Source organism: Mustela nigripes, chromosome 14, assembly GCF_022355385.1.
Source record: "Mustela nigripes isolate SB6536 chromosome 14, MUSNIG.SB6536, whole genome shotgun sequence".
NCBI lineage: Eukaryota > Metazoa > Chordata > Mammalia > Carnivora > Mustelidae > Mustela > Mustela nigripes.
The window spans coordinates 71,187,495-71,201,179 of NC_081570.1; the positions used below are offsets into that span (position 1 = coordinate 71,187,495).

General features: G+C 40.5%; 1 protein-coding gene across 3 annotated transcripts in view; it reads right to left on the reverse strand.

Moving 5' to 3' along the window:
• MCOLN2 (mucolipin TRP cation channel 2) overlaps nt 1-13,685 on the reverse strand; it is a 54,888-nt gene that overhangs the window by 24,354 nt on the left and 16,849 nt on the right. For 2 of the 3 annotated variants that reach the window (XM_059375284.1, XM_059375285.1), the window contains exons 2-4: nt 12,388-12,547; nt 6,166-6,339; nt 4,026-4,179 (exon numbers count right to left, since the gene is read on the reverse strand). In XM_059375284.1, coding sequence (XP_059231267.1) covers nt 4,026-4,179; nt 6,166-6,339; nt 12,388-12,547 — 488 coding nt within the window. Of the gene's footprint in view, nt 1-4,025; nt 4,180-6,165; nt 6,340-7,201; nt 7,364-12,387; nt 12,548-13,685 lie in introns of those variants that run through there. The other variant, XM_059375286.1, reaches the window with a different exon arrangement.

Genomic DNA, 13,685 nt, shown 5'->3' on the forward strand with positions numbered 1-13,685 from the left:
ATAGAAAAACCCAGGTGAGGAACATTCTACTCTTTTAAAATGTCAAGGTCATTAAAAAAAAAGGGCTCAGGAATTTCATTTTGCTCCAGATTAAAGGAGATTAAAGTGACTTGACAAGTAAATGTATTATGTGATCCTGGCCCAGGGAGGTGCCCGGGGGTGGGGAGGGCCCATGGCAATGGTGGGAGGGAGGGGGATGCGCAGGCAGTTTTATTTTTCTATAAAGAACAGGACAATGGGTGATATGTGAATAGGGTTTGGAGGTCCTGTTCTTTATAGAAAAACCCAGGTGAGGAACATTCTACTCTTTTAAAATGTCAAGGTCATTAAAAAAAAAGGGCTCAGGAATTTCATTTTGCTCCAGATTAAAGGAGATTAAAGTGACTTGACAAGTAAATGTATTATGTGATCCTGGCCCAGGGAGGTGCCCGGGGGTGGGGAGGGCCCATGGCAATGGTGGGAGGGAGGGGGATGCGCAGGCAGTTTTATTTTTCTATAAAGAACAGGACAATGGGTGATATGTGAATAGGGTTTGGAGATTACAGTACTGTATCCAGGTTCCCTGGTGCTTTTGAGCACTGTATGGTGGTTATGTAAGAGAATGTTCTTGTCTAGGGAAAATGCACATTGAAGTAGTTAGAGGTAAAGAGACATCAAGTCTGTACCTTATTCTCATACATTTCAGGAGAAATATTTATACATTAGAAGAATGATAAAACAAAAGTGGTAAAATGTTAGCCTTTGTAAAATCTAGATGAAAGGTATACCAGGAAATCTTTGTGCTATTTTGCAACCTTTCTGTTAAGTCTGATGCTTTTTCAAAACCCAAAAATAAAATAAAATAAAAAAGAGAAAAGAAAGGAACTTAGGTTTTACTCAAGTAAAAGCAAGTTATGAGCTGTAAACTATAAAAGAACAATTCCAAGAGCCTCCCATAAAAATAGTCTCGTCCTTGGGTAGCTCAACACCTTGGCAGGAAAGCAAGGAGGTCTAGAAATGGTGAATGCTTTTCAAGGTCACAAAGCCCTGACACAGAACAGGGGGAAGCCAGCCTGGCTGACTCTTGCCGAGGCTGTTGCTGCCCCTTCATGCTGCCTTTGGAATGGAGAAGTTGGGGCTGCGGCAGTGTCTAGTACCCAGGAGGTTCTTGAGAACCTTGGTAGACTTGATGGCTGATTCTTTAAGCATCTTCTCCCGCTGCGCCTGGAGTAGCAATGACCTCCCATCACTAAACAGGACATGACCTCGACTTAGCCACCTCGCCTGACTGAACACCAGTTTCGTCAGATGTAAAGTAAAAGCCAAACTGATGATTTTTAAGGTCCTTCCACTTCTCACATTCTTATTGGAAGACAAAGTAAAAGAAAATAAAACATTTAAAGTGATTTAAGTGGCTGGATTTTGAAAAGAGAAGGAACATGTTCAAAATCTATGTGCCACGTTCTGTCCAAGGTCTCTTTTTCCTGTATTTCACTCATTCTAAGATATTTTTTTTCACTTTTGAATACCTCTGAAACAGAAGAGTTTTAATATTTATACTTATATTTAACAATGTTAATGGCACCTTAGATTCAGAGAAATATCATAGCATTTGTTAATTTTATACTTTATGTAAAATTCGCCTTGTAAAAGTCTATTTGGTTATTCAAGTCTTGTAATTCTAAATATGGAGTTACATTCCTCTAAATGCACATTCAGGACTCTCTGAGATCTGGCTGATCTTGTGTTACAGTCACTGCTAATGAGGACACCAAGCACCTTTTGGCAATAAAATCGAAGCACTGGGTTTTGGGTTTTTATTTAAGGACAGCAAAAGCCTTAAATAAAACATCAAACCTCAAACAGAACGAACTGGTATTAGTGTAGCAGCCTCAGCACTCAGAGAATCTCATTTACAAGGCAGAATACTCCAGCAAATGAAATAACGATGCTCTTAGAGATAAAGGGAAGGTAGAGTTTACATGTTCTTACAACAACAGGGAAAATGACGAAATGCTCGTAAGTCTCAGGCTGAGAACATGTGGAAATGAGAACATGAATTCAAAATCTGTGTCACAGAAGACAAAGCACTACTGTAGTAAAATGATAGCAATCTAAATGTTGTAAAAACATTTTTTTTTAAAGATTTTATTTTTTTATTTGACAGACAGAGATCACAAGTAGGCAGAGAGGCAGGCAGAGAGAGAGGAGGAAGCAGGCTCCCTGCGAAGCAGAGAGCCCCATGCGGGGCTCGATCCCAAGACCCTGGGATCATGACCTGAGCTGAAGGCAGAGGCTTTAACCCACTGAGCCACCCAGGCGCCCCTGTAAAAACATTTTTAAAAAGAGAAATTTATAACAGTCCCCCCAATGAGGGTAAACTCTAAAGCTATAGATCTAGAAGAATGATATGCCCATAGAATGACTTAAGGGAAACTCTAGCTTGAAGGGCACATTTCATCATGCAATTAAATAGAGACCCGCCAAGGAAGTGGGCATGGATGGTGACTTCTGCATTTAGCATACCGAAGGATGACTCTTAATAACAAAGATGATGCAAAATTCATGCATAGGTAATCTAGAACAGCTTCTGCTAGTTCACCCACATAAACTGTAACACCCCACCAACCCCTATTCCCATCATGTGCAGGCTTCCTCCAACATATCTGAGAAAAAAGTCTAAGATCCAGTATAAGGCATTCTAATAGTATTCTTTACATCTTTTCAATAGATATGTCAAAGGGTTCTCTTTGATGAGTCACATTTCCTAAGTCAAAAATACAATTAACTTGCTCATCTCTCTTAAAATAAAGTCAAAGTAATAACCAACTTCTCTCCATTTGGTTAAAACTATTCCGGATTCTGATAGAAGGAAAACAAACAAGGACACCACTGCCTGGGGTTCAGGTAAGAAATCCTACTCTCTGGCACTACCTGTCCTACGCAGCCACTGACACTGACTCTGGCCACATTTCTTTAATCGATTTTCCAAGAAAAATCAGTTGAGAAAAACGATGTAAGAATCACTGGAAAAATAGTTGTAAGCATGTTTTTAAGAGGACAAGAGGTACTTCAAGGCTGCTGACCACAGAACCACACTGCAGACACCTAGATGACCTCTCAAAGCACCCTGTGACCCTTGGTGGTGCTGCTTAAGGGCTGCTTCTTTCAGGGTTAAGAGCATGGGACACACTGACTCATGAAGAGATTCTCAGTGGGCAGCTTGTGGAAACAGACTCAGAACCTCTATTTGAGAGATGTGTTCTTTGATTATTTTACCAAAGTGTCTTAAGATGGGATTATAGGAAGTACCGTCAAATGCATTGTGCGATGCTCTCTTAATAAAACTATTCCACATTTAAACTGCTCCTAGGACCCCCCCACCACTCCTGAACTGTTAGCTTCTTGAGGAGTCATGATGATGAATCTTGGTAGTACAGAACCCCAGTACATGAAACAGGAAGTGACTTGGGCATGACAGGTTCTACACCAGAGATTTGTTGAATGAATGGCAAAACCCCCAGAGCCTTAAGTCAACCACTTTGCACTTACATACAGTGTTTTTAAATTCTTAACAGAGTGGCACAAAATACTTCTACTTGATTAGATATTAACTTTTTGCAAAACAACTTCCTCAAAGAGAAAATGAGTTGCTAACCCCAATTTATCTTTGTAGAACATTAATGTGGTTAACATATAATTCAAGAGTACCAAGCATTTTAACATACATTATTTATAAATAGACTCTTTTTTTTTTTTTCAAAAGCCCAATTGTCTCCTCGTGAGGGAAAAACCTCAACAAACATTTACCTCAATCCCCAATAATCTTGAGTGGTACAAGAAGTTCCAAAAATGCTCCCCAGTCCTAACTCAGTAGACCTGAAGCTCCCTGAGGCAAAGCCCTTTGCAGGCATATATTCAAGCCTCAATGAAGTTAGCTGTCACAAAAGCAACATGGGTCCATTTGGGTCATCAGCACATGAGGGGATGTTTGTTCTTTCCACAGAAGACCATAAGAGTATATAATGAAATTATCTGTGTGTTACCTTTTTCAATGTCGCTGTCAATATTCAGTGTCTCATTAGAAGGAAACATGGTCCCTTTCTTGTAATGTTGCTTACAGACTTTTAAGCCAATTCTGTTGTCTTCATTTTCTCCATAACCAAGGGTCCCCAGGGATATGTTCTTTAGTTGACGATACTGTTAAAAATAGTTAAATAAAAATAATACAGGCTTTTAAGGATTTCATCAGAAGTTACAGTATATGGAATACACTTTTAGCTATTTTAAATTGTTTCTATCAATCCTTCAACAGAACTCCCCTGTGTAAAATACCACAAGGTAATTTTCTCATGGTTGGGCAGGAAACACACTGTCTGACGGAACTCAGAGCTAATGTAAACATGCTGACAGACGCCCCCTCCCCCACCCCACTGCAGTGACGGCCAAAGCCGGGGTGCTGTGGCCTCACAGCAGAGTACTGTCTCCTGGTGCCAAGCCCCACCTTCCCAAGCCACCCTGGCCTCCAGGCGTTTCTTGGAGCTTGCCAGGCACATTCCTGCCTGAGCCTTCGCTGTTGCCCCTGCCTGGAACCCTGTGTTACTTATCTGCTGGGTTCACCCCTTCAGATCTTGAGTCAAAAATTACCACTCTGGTGAGGTCTTCTCTTACCGTCCAGTGCAAGTAGCAAACATCCATCCCCAGCGCACAGGCTCCCGCAGGCACTGCCCTTCTCCTCCCCTGCTTTATTTCACAGCACCATCACTTTCTGACACATCACTGAAGACCCAAGCCATCTATCTACTCCCCACAGCTCACGTTAGCACAACTGGCCTTGGCTTATATGAACTTACAGTGGCTCTCATCAAATGACTTTACCATTCGCCAGCCTGCACTAAGAGGGTTAAGAGGGCTTTCCTAGCTGCCACCTTTCATTAACATGACTTTACTATTCTGGGAAACTTTTTATTTTCTTTTTTGAGAGGGGGAGGGTGTGGAATCTTAAGCAGGCTCCATGCCCACCCCTACCCGTGGCAGTGGAGCCCAACTGGGACTTGAGCTTAAGACCCTAAGATGAGATCATGACCGGCAGAGAAATCAAGAGCTGGACATTTAACCGACAGAGCCACCCTGGCGCCCCATACCAGAAAAATACTGCCCAGAAACACAAGTTACAAATAACCCTACTGTTCATTTCAGGAATATCCAAACCAACCCATTTAAGCAGATAATCAGTTTGATGATTGAGTCTAATAAATCCAAGACTTTTTGAAACCATGCCCCTCTCCCCAAAACCCTCACCTTCTTGTGCCCTCCAATCCAAAACTATTACATCCTATCTTTACCCAATTCTAACTGAGCTCCCCTCACACTGAAAGACCCACCCTATGTCGTCTTCAAAATGTGTATTTGGACTTTGCCCTCTTTACCCAAGGAGCTAAGGAGAAGGATCCAGGGACCATCTCCCCTACCTCTGTAAGCAATAAGCTCAGTTTTGCTTATCAACGTGTTTTCCTGGTGGTGTTTTCGGGGAGCTAGCACTCAGTGCTATCCATTTCACCTCTCATTTGTCTGGTTCTCTCCTCTACAATGAAGTTCTGTAAGAACAGGGCTTTTGTCCATTTTATTCATGAGGCATTCCCAGTGTCTAGCATAGTATCTCGTGTATTGTAGGCACCCAAATATTTCTTGAATGAATGAGAAAAGAAAAAAGAAGAATAATGATTTCTTGCCCCTAAATGCTTTCTTCAGGCCTATCAATCTGGCTTCTCAATACTTGCTTAGATACAACTATATCCTATCCTCCATATTCTTAAGATCCAGTTCGGCTTATTAATGCTAAGACACCGATGTTGAGACACTGGAGTCATAGATTTGGTATCTCCTTCATCAAAACTTCTGAGATTATAAATCCCCTCTCGGCAATTTGAACTTGGGGGAAAGTAATCTCCCAAAGGTAGTGGGTGTAAAGGGATAAATAAAATACACAAATCTTGAAGAAGAAACTTAAATAAGCAAAATCTATCATGTGGAAATGTAGTTAGAGAAATAGAAATGAACTTTTTTGGGCAGGCAAGGCAAAATTTAAATTAGAATATTTTAATACATGTATAATATTTTTTTGCTAAAAACAACCAAGTATCAACATATTTGTAAAGTGTAGGTCATTCACAACAAAACACTTGCCTGACTGAGAGCAAAAAAGATGCTCTCATAGACATCCTCCTGGGTATACACACTGCAACTGTAGTCATCTTCATCCGTGCCAGAATAGCCTTTTAAAAACAAGTGCTTAAAAGCAACAGTGTTCTCTTCTTTGAAAGCAACCACCATCTGGTTACTTAAACCAAAACGAACAAGCTAGAAAAGAAAATCAAATAGGAAGATGTGATTTTTCCATTTACCAGGGCAGGCAAATACATTCTTATTATCATCAACCCCTGCCTGGAAACCTCAGTCAGGGTTTACTGACTCTATTTATGTCCAAATACAAGTCCCCCCAAAGAAAATCCTCATTAAACTCATCACCAAGTCAAAATAGTGTAAAATTAGAGAAAATTACCACTCCCAGTGACTGCCAACCCTACTGGTCTTTAATGAAGGAGAAAAAGGAGAAATTCAAATCAGTGAAGTCAGAATCCATTTTTTGTATACTTCAGCTTCAAATTAATCGTCTTAAAAACTGATGTACTCAATAAAATAAGTCATTTTTGTTGATTTAACATTTAGAAGTTGCAATTATTTTTAAAAATCACAACTATGTTTTATATATAGCTTTTAAGGATGCTTTTTGAAAAGTGAGCTATATGATTCTTACTCCAACTAACAGGTAAGAGTTGTCAAAGGAATTCAATGATTCCAGCTCTGCAAGAATTTTTTTTAATTTTATTTATTTATTTGTCAGTCAGAGATCACAAGTAGGCAGAGAGGCAGGCAGAGGGAGAGAGGGAAGCAGGCTCTCCGCTGAGCAGAGAGCCCAATGCAGGGCTCAATCCAAGGACCCTGGGATCATGACCTGAGCCAAAGGCAGAGGCCCAACTCACTAAGCCACCCAGGCACCCCTCTGCAAGAACTTTTGTATAAGATTTACACCTAGGAGTTCCTGCTCCAAAATGTATAGCATCAAAGCGCCTGAGAGAATTACAGGGCTTGCTTTACCATTCTGAGTTCAAACCCATTCACTGTCAGTAAGCACCCACCTTATTGTGATAAAACTACTTACTCTGCCTTACACTGTATCCTAGTCCAAGCTCAGGCATCAAGGTCTCCCTTTACCAGGAGGGAATGTATTCTTCCTGCCCATCTTGGAATCCAGTAAGTGGGGAAAATTAGCAGGCACTAAATGTGTACCAAAAAAACCCAGGAAATTATACACACACTAACAATCTCTGTCTGTCTGTCTCTCTGTCACACACACACACACACACACACACACACGTAATGGCAGAAGATAAGTCAGTCCTTTCTAAGCTCTGTCCCACACACCCTTCCCCATCTACCTATTTTGTCTCCTCATCTACTTCATAAGACAATAAAAGTCCAAAAATTGTGCCCTAAATCTTTATCCTGGTAAGTCTCCAAAGCAATTTGGGACTGCTTCTTCATGTGTGAAATCAGCAGGTCCAGCTAGATGACTGTGGCGTTTCTGCTATGTGTAGTCACTCCGCGGCTGGCTATGAGAGACTCCATGGCACTGGATCGGACCTCAACTAGTGACACTTTCAGATGAAACACATGGGAATCTGCATATGCAAATATATATACTATTTTTAATGATTTATATTTTTTAGATTTTAAGTTTTATCTGACTCTTTGAAAAGGCTGAATAATTAAAAAAAAAATAGCTACCACTTTTCAGCAACTATTATACTCCAGGTGCTTACGGAACTTCACTATAAGCACTATCTCTGTTACTAACACACCAACTCTAAGTGACGTGACTATGGCTAATCCCCACTTTATGCTTGTGGAAACTGAGATTTAGCCCCATGAAATTGCCCTAAGTCCCCTAACTAGAATGAAAGTCAGGTCTAACTCCAAAGTCACCCTATTGTGCTATACAATTTATCTTTGTTGAAGAATCTGCTTTGGGACTCTTATAGAAAAGAATTTAGGTGCTGGCTTTCGAGAACGGCCACTACCGTTTGAGAACAGACTTAGTTGACACTCTAGCATCTGAGCCTCACCAGGTCACATTCCTCAAATACCAAGTCAAAGGATTGAGCAATTGTTAAATCCCAGCTAGTCTAAGGAAAATACCCAGATAAGAAACCCCACATCATCCAGCTGGGCTAGAAATCAAGCGACTGGAAGCCAAAGGTTTTCCAAGCATGTAACATCTGTCAGTGGTAGCTGTAGGAGATGCCAGAAAGGGTCATGTCGCTTTCTGAAAGCCAAAAGTCAACCAGGGAACCAATACATACGATTGTTTCAAGGCCTTATTAAATACTGATGCACAAATGAAAAAAAAAATTGGTATACACACACATGGATTGAGTTCTTCAGTCAAAGTCTGCTGAGTGCTTATTATACGATGTGCGCAAGATCGAGTTGCATGGTGTTGAATCACAACCCTTACCTACTGAGTGTCAGGGACTTTGCCAAAAATTATAATTTTAATAAAATCTAATTTGCCAACACTCTCTGAGGGGGATATTACACTGGGCTCCGCAAGGATAGGATCCCCCTCCCCACTTAGGAACTGAAATAGTGCCTATCACAATGCCAGAGTCAAATACAGAACCCACTGATGAATATAATCCCATTTTATACATGTGCAGCTGAAGTTAGGGAACTTATTCAAGTTGGAACAGCTAGAAAATGTCAGTGAGGTGTCTATTAGGCTTACATATCCCTTCTCTGGACCATCTGGCCCCACTACCTCTCTGAGATGCTGCAAATTTAACTCTAGAAGCAGGGATATTCGACCTACTCCTTCCACATTCACACTTGAGAAAAAACAAAACAAAACAAAACAAAAAAACCACACCAAAAAAATGTGAATGGGGAATGGATAACTTGACCAAGAAAGTGGTATACTATTTGCTGATATTTTAAGCTACCACCTTATTTAAACTCAAAGCTTATCAGCTCAACTTTCGGAACGAGGGAACATGAAGCTGTAATCTCTGCTTGGAACCACTTCATCTGGCAACAGAAACAAGAAATTTCTTCCATTCCATCATTCCTAGAACAAGCTAAGATCTACCTATATGGCCCAGCATCATGTCAGGGTTGGGATTTTTAAAGCATCTGTTAATAGAGAAGAGAGACCCTCAGGAGGAGATCATAAGTCCCCCTTCTGCTATGGCAGAACCCAATATTCCCCATGGAATAAGATGATGGTTTTGGCCTAATGGTTGACATAAGAATGCACTCTTGCCCCACTAACTAGATCTTAAGATTTGCCAAGACTATGATAGAAAACAGAATAGTTACTCATTAAGTGCACTTTGGCACTTCGTGAAGGTAAGACCTTATTATGAAATCAGTGTAGGAGAAAATATTCTGTACCAGGTAAAAAACAAGATTCTACTCTAATAATGTACACAGAATGGGAAGGAACAAGTAGAACAAATATGTGGACACCTCCCTCAATATTATAAATTACTGCAGAATAGGAATGTCTTTTTTTTTTAAGTTTCCTCCTCATCAACCCTGATAAAATGCCACCCATCCCATTAGACTTGAGGATGGAGTGCTAAGAGACAGAAAAAGAGAAAGAGGGACAAGTGGGATCTGAAAGAAGGAAGAAAGGTATCTGTCAAATCTGCTCCAATTAGATATCATCCACGTAGGAAAATTTATTAGAATGGTCCTCCAGCAGGAAAGAACCTAATCCCTCCCAACTTTGTGAGGGAAGACAAGGTGTACCCACACAAGAAGCAAATTATCATTTCCCAGAAATAGTCTATGTTTTAGACCATTATTTAGTCTATATTTGTAGACTATTATTTATACTATATCTTTTAGACTTTTTAAAGATTTTATTTATTTATTTATTTGACAGATATCACAAGTAGGCAGAGAGGCAGGCAGCGGGCGGGAAGCAGGCTTCCCACTGAGCAGAAAGCCCAATATGGGGCTCCAACCCAGGACCCTGGGATCATGACCAGAGCCGAAGGCAGAGGCCTTAACCCACTGAGCCACCAAGGTGCCCCCCAGAAGTAGTCTATTTAAAGCAAAAGCATTGAAACAGACAGCAACAGGTAGCAGTGTCCCCAGGAAAACCATGTGGGGAGTGGTCAGGAAAGACCAGCGGGGGACATCCAAGGGCACCTGCAAGATGATGGAGAAAAAGAACCACTCCAGACTTGGTGGAGCAAACAGGGCAGGGATGAGAATCCCTGGGTGCATCCAGCTGGCTGGGATTGGGGAGCAAATAAATGAAAACCCATTGGAAAGGCAAGTCAAAGTAGACTGTGGAAATCTGAATTTCAAGGTACACAGTCAAGATTTTCTTCTGTGGGAAAACAGGTACCACCAAAGATTCTGAGCAGGAGAGTGACCCAATGAAGACATTCTAAGAAAAATTCATTTGATATAAGCATTGAACACACTGGTGTGGGTGTGGACAAGGAAGGATGGCATAAGACAAAGTCTGGAAGCAGACCCGTAAACTTGACTGTATTCCTAGACCACGAACTGAGGACAAGACCCATGCCTGGGATAAAACCAATCTGAAGGTAAGAGTGCAGACCCTAGAGTCAGACCACAGGGCTCCAATCCTACTCTACCACGTATGAACAGAATGGCCATAAGCAAATTAGTTATTCTCTTTGGTCCCATTTCCTCATCTACAAGATGGGAGCAATAACGGACCCACCTCACAGGGTGGCTGTGAGGATGAAATGAATGAACATGCGGACAGCACCTTGCCTGGCATATGGCAAATGCTATGCCACATGTTAGGTTACCTCTCAGCAGCAGTGACGTATTCCCAGCTGTATTCCCAGCAGGACTCACAGCATGGGAGATGCGTCAGACATATCGTAAATTAATCAGATAAGAGTCTGGGCTAGAGAGAGAAGATGGTGAGTATGGTAAAGCACAGTAGACACAGTTTTGAAGGACGAACCCATGAGATTTAGTAGGCTTCAGAACAAAGAAGGTAAGTCAAAGATCGGGATGTTCTATGCCTAGATAAGGTGGAGTTTTGGTAACATTTATAGATCAAGAAGCTGAACCGAAAGCTGATTTGGCTAGAGAAGAAATTAGGAAACACTTACAATTAACCAAATGAAAAAGGGGACATTATTTCTCCTTCTTCCAAGTAAGACTAATAATGTACCTACTTTCTAGGATGCCAAGGATGCCGGAATTGAAATTTCAAACCCAAGAATTAAAATGAAAAGATGTTTAAACAGAAAAAGCCAAGCATATACATTTAACGGGGTCCCTATACCTCAACTTTGTTGGGTTTTCTTTTTCAACTTCGTTGTTTCTTTTAAAGCAACTTGGTTATCCTAAAACTTGGTGTAATGGAAAGTATGTCTTTCAGTGAAAAGACTTCTTTATGATCAGAGGAGAAAGATGCAACTTCAGTTACAACAGGAACCTCCTCTCATTTCTAAAACTACACAAAGCTATTTTTAGAAAGGTCTTTATTTTTGTGTTCCAGAAATAACATCTTTATGAACAACATCTTTACACTGATAACAAGATGATTATTTGCCAAGGGAGCCAAATACCCCAGGCTGATCATGTTTTAAGAATGGGCACGCATTTCAAATGTAGTTATCTAGACAGGAGCCTCCCTGAAACAGCTTCCAAACCACAGTCTCAAAAATTAGATGACAACTCTGATGGCTGTTTTGGTCCTGGAGATAAAGTCTCAACAACAAGAAATTCAACCAAAGATCCCAAGGTAGACCTTGTACTCTCCTGACAGGCCCAAGGGTAAGTATTCACTGATCGACTTAGCTACTGATGGAAGGGAAACAGACTTCTGTCAAGTCTCAAATCAAAACAGTCAAAAATGCAATTTCAAAAGTGTATTTGAAAGGAGATGAGAAATTTCAAGAACACATTCACCTGGGATTGAGCAACTTCCTGTAGCCTCATTCAGATACAGAACCCCGCCCCACTGCCATATCGATCTGCTATTACATAGACCTACCATTTATCTCTATTTATAGAGCCTGTGGGAAGATGACCTCAGGATCCCTTACTAAAAGAAGGTCATTATTGAAACTGAACTTCAACCTACCATCTACTAAAGAGGCCTACTAACGGGGCCTTCTAAACTATCGCCAAATTGTGTTGACTCCAGAGTCAACATAATTTCACAGTTCTATGAACTCGAGTGTGGACTTTTCAGAACAAAAGTCAAGGGTGGAACACATGAAAAGAGTTTCATCTTGGGATAAGGGGGAAAAAAACAGCAAACAAACTGATAATATGAATTACCTGTGTGGTGACCATGACTATCTTCAAAATCTGCAATCCCAGCTTCCAAGGAATCTGGTGTCTGGCTCGGTATTTTTCACAAGGGTTCATGAAGTAAAACTTCAGGTCTTCCCTCAAGCATTCTTCTTTCACCTCAGAATCAAGATGAGCCATTGCATTTCTGTCACACAAGATCAATTTTTAAATACAAAGAACATCTTGTTCATCAGAAACTTTCTGAGGGGCACCTGGACAGCTCAATCAGTTAAATGTCTGACTCTTGGTTTCAGTTCAGGCCATGATTTCAGGGTCATGGGATAGAGACCTGTGTTGGGTTACACATTCAACATGGGATCTGCTTGAGATTCTCTCTCTCCCCTATGCCCTTCTCCCCACTAGTTCGTTCTCTTTCTCTCTCTCTCTCAAATATTTTTTTAAAAAAGAAAGTTTCTGAATAATACTTTCTGTTCATGTTCTTTACCCATCCTTACAAGCAAAATTCTCCCTTCAACCAGTGACATCCTCTTCTCTTTGGAAATTTGAAAATTATTCAGGACCCTCCATCATTTGCCTTCCCACACAATTATCTATCTTGTTCAAAATGGCCACTGTCAAAATGTGTAAGAATAGGATTTTATTTGCAAGATTCATCAATTCCTGTATCTTAACATATAGCATTCACCTGTCACTGGAATATTAACAAAAACTAGAAGGGACACATTCATGATACACCAGGTATGAAATCGCAGCAACTGAGTATGGACTAACAGAAATAAATTGCTATGAAAATAGAGAATCTTTGTTCTAAAATGTGGTACTAAATGATTATGTCCCTTTTTTGATAATATACTAATGATAATAAGGTTCAAAAATGTAAATACCTTTAAAAACTTAAAATAGTATCTAGTTATGCCTTGTCAGGTATTTGTGTCACTTTACATTAGTAAAGTTTGCTTTTACTATTTTGAGGGCTCCGATCTCAGGAACAGGCATGTGACTCAAGCTAGACCCAAAAGAATGAGTTGTGGTTTCAAGACAGTGACTGTATCTGATGGGAGAGAGGCCTACTAAACTATCGCCAAATTGTGTGTGCAAAACAATCCACTGGCAGTGTAGAAAGTATTAGTACTTCTGTTTTCTTCTTCTTCTTCTTTTTTTTTTTTTTAGAAATTAAGTTTATAGTTTAATTTTTTATTCTAAGTAAACTCTGTGCCCAACAGGGGGCGGAACTCACTACTCCAAGATCAAGGGTCACATGCTCTACTAACTGGGCCAGCCAGGTGCCCCTATTTTATTCTTTATCTAAGAAACAAAAGAAA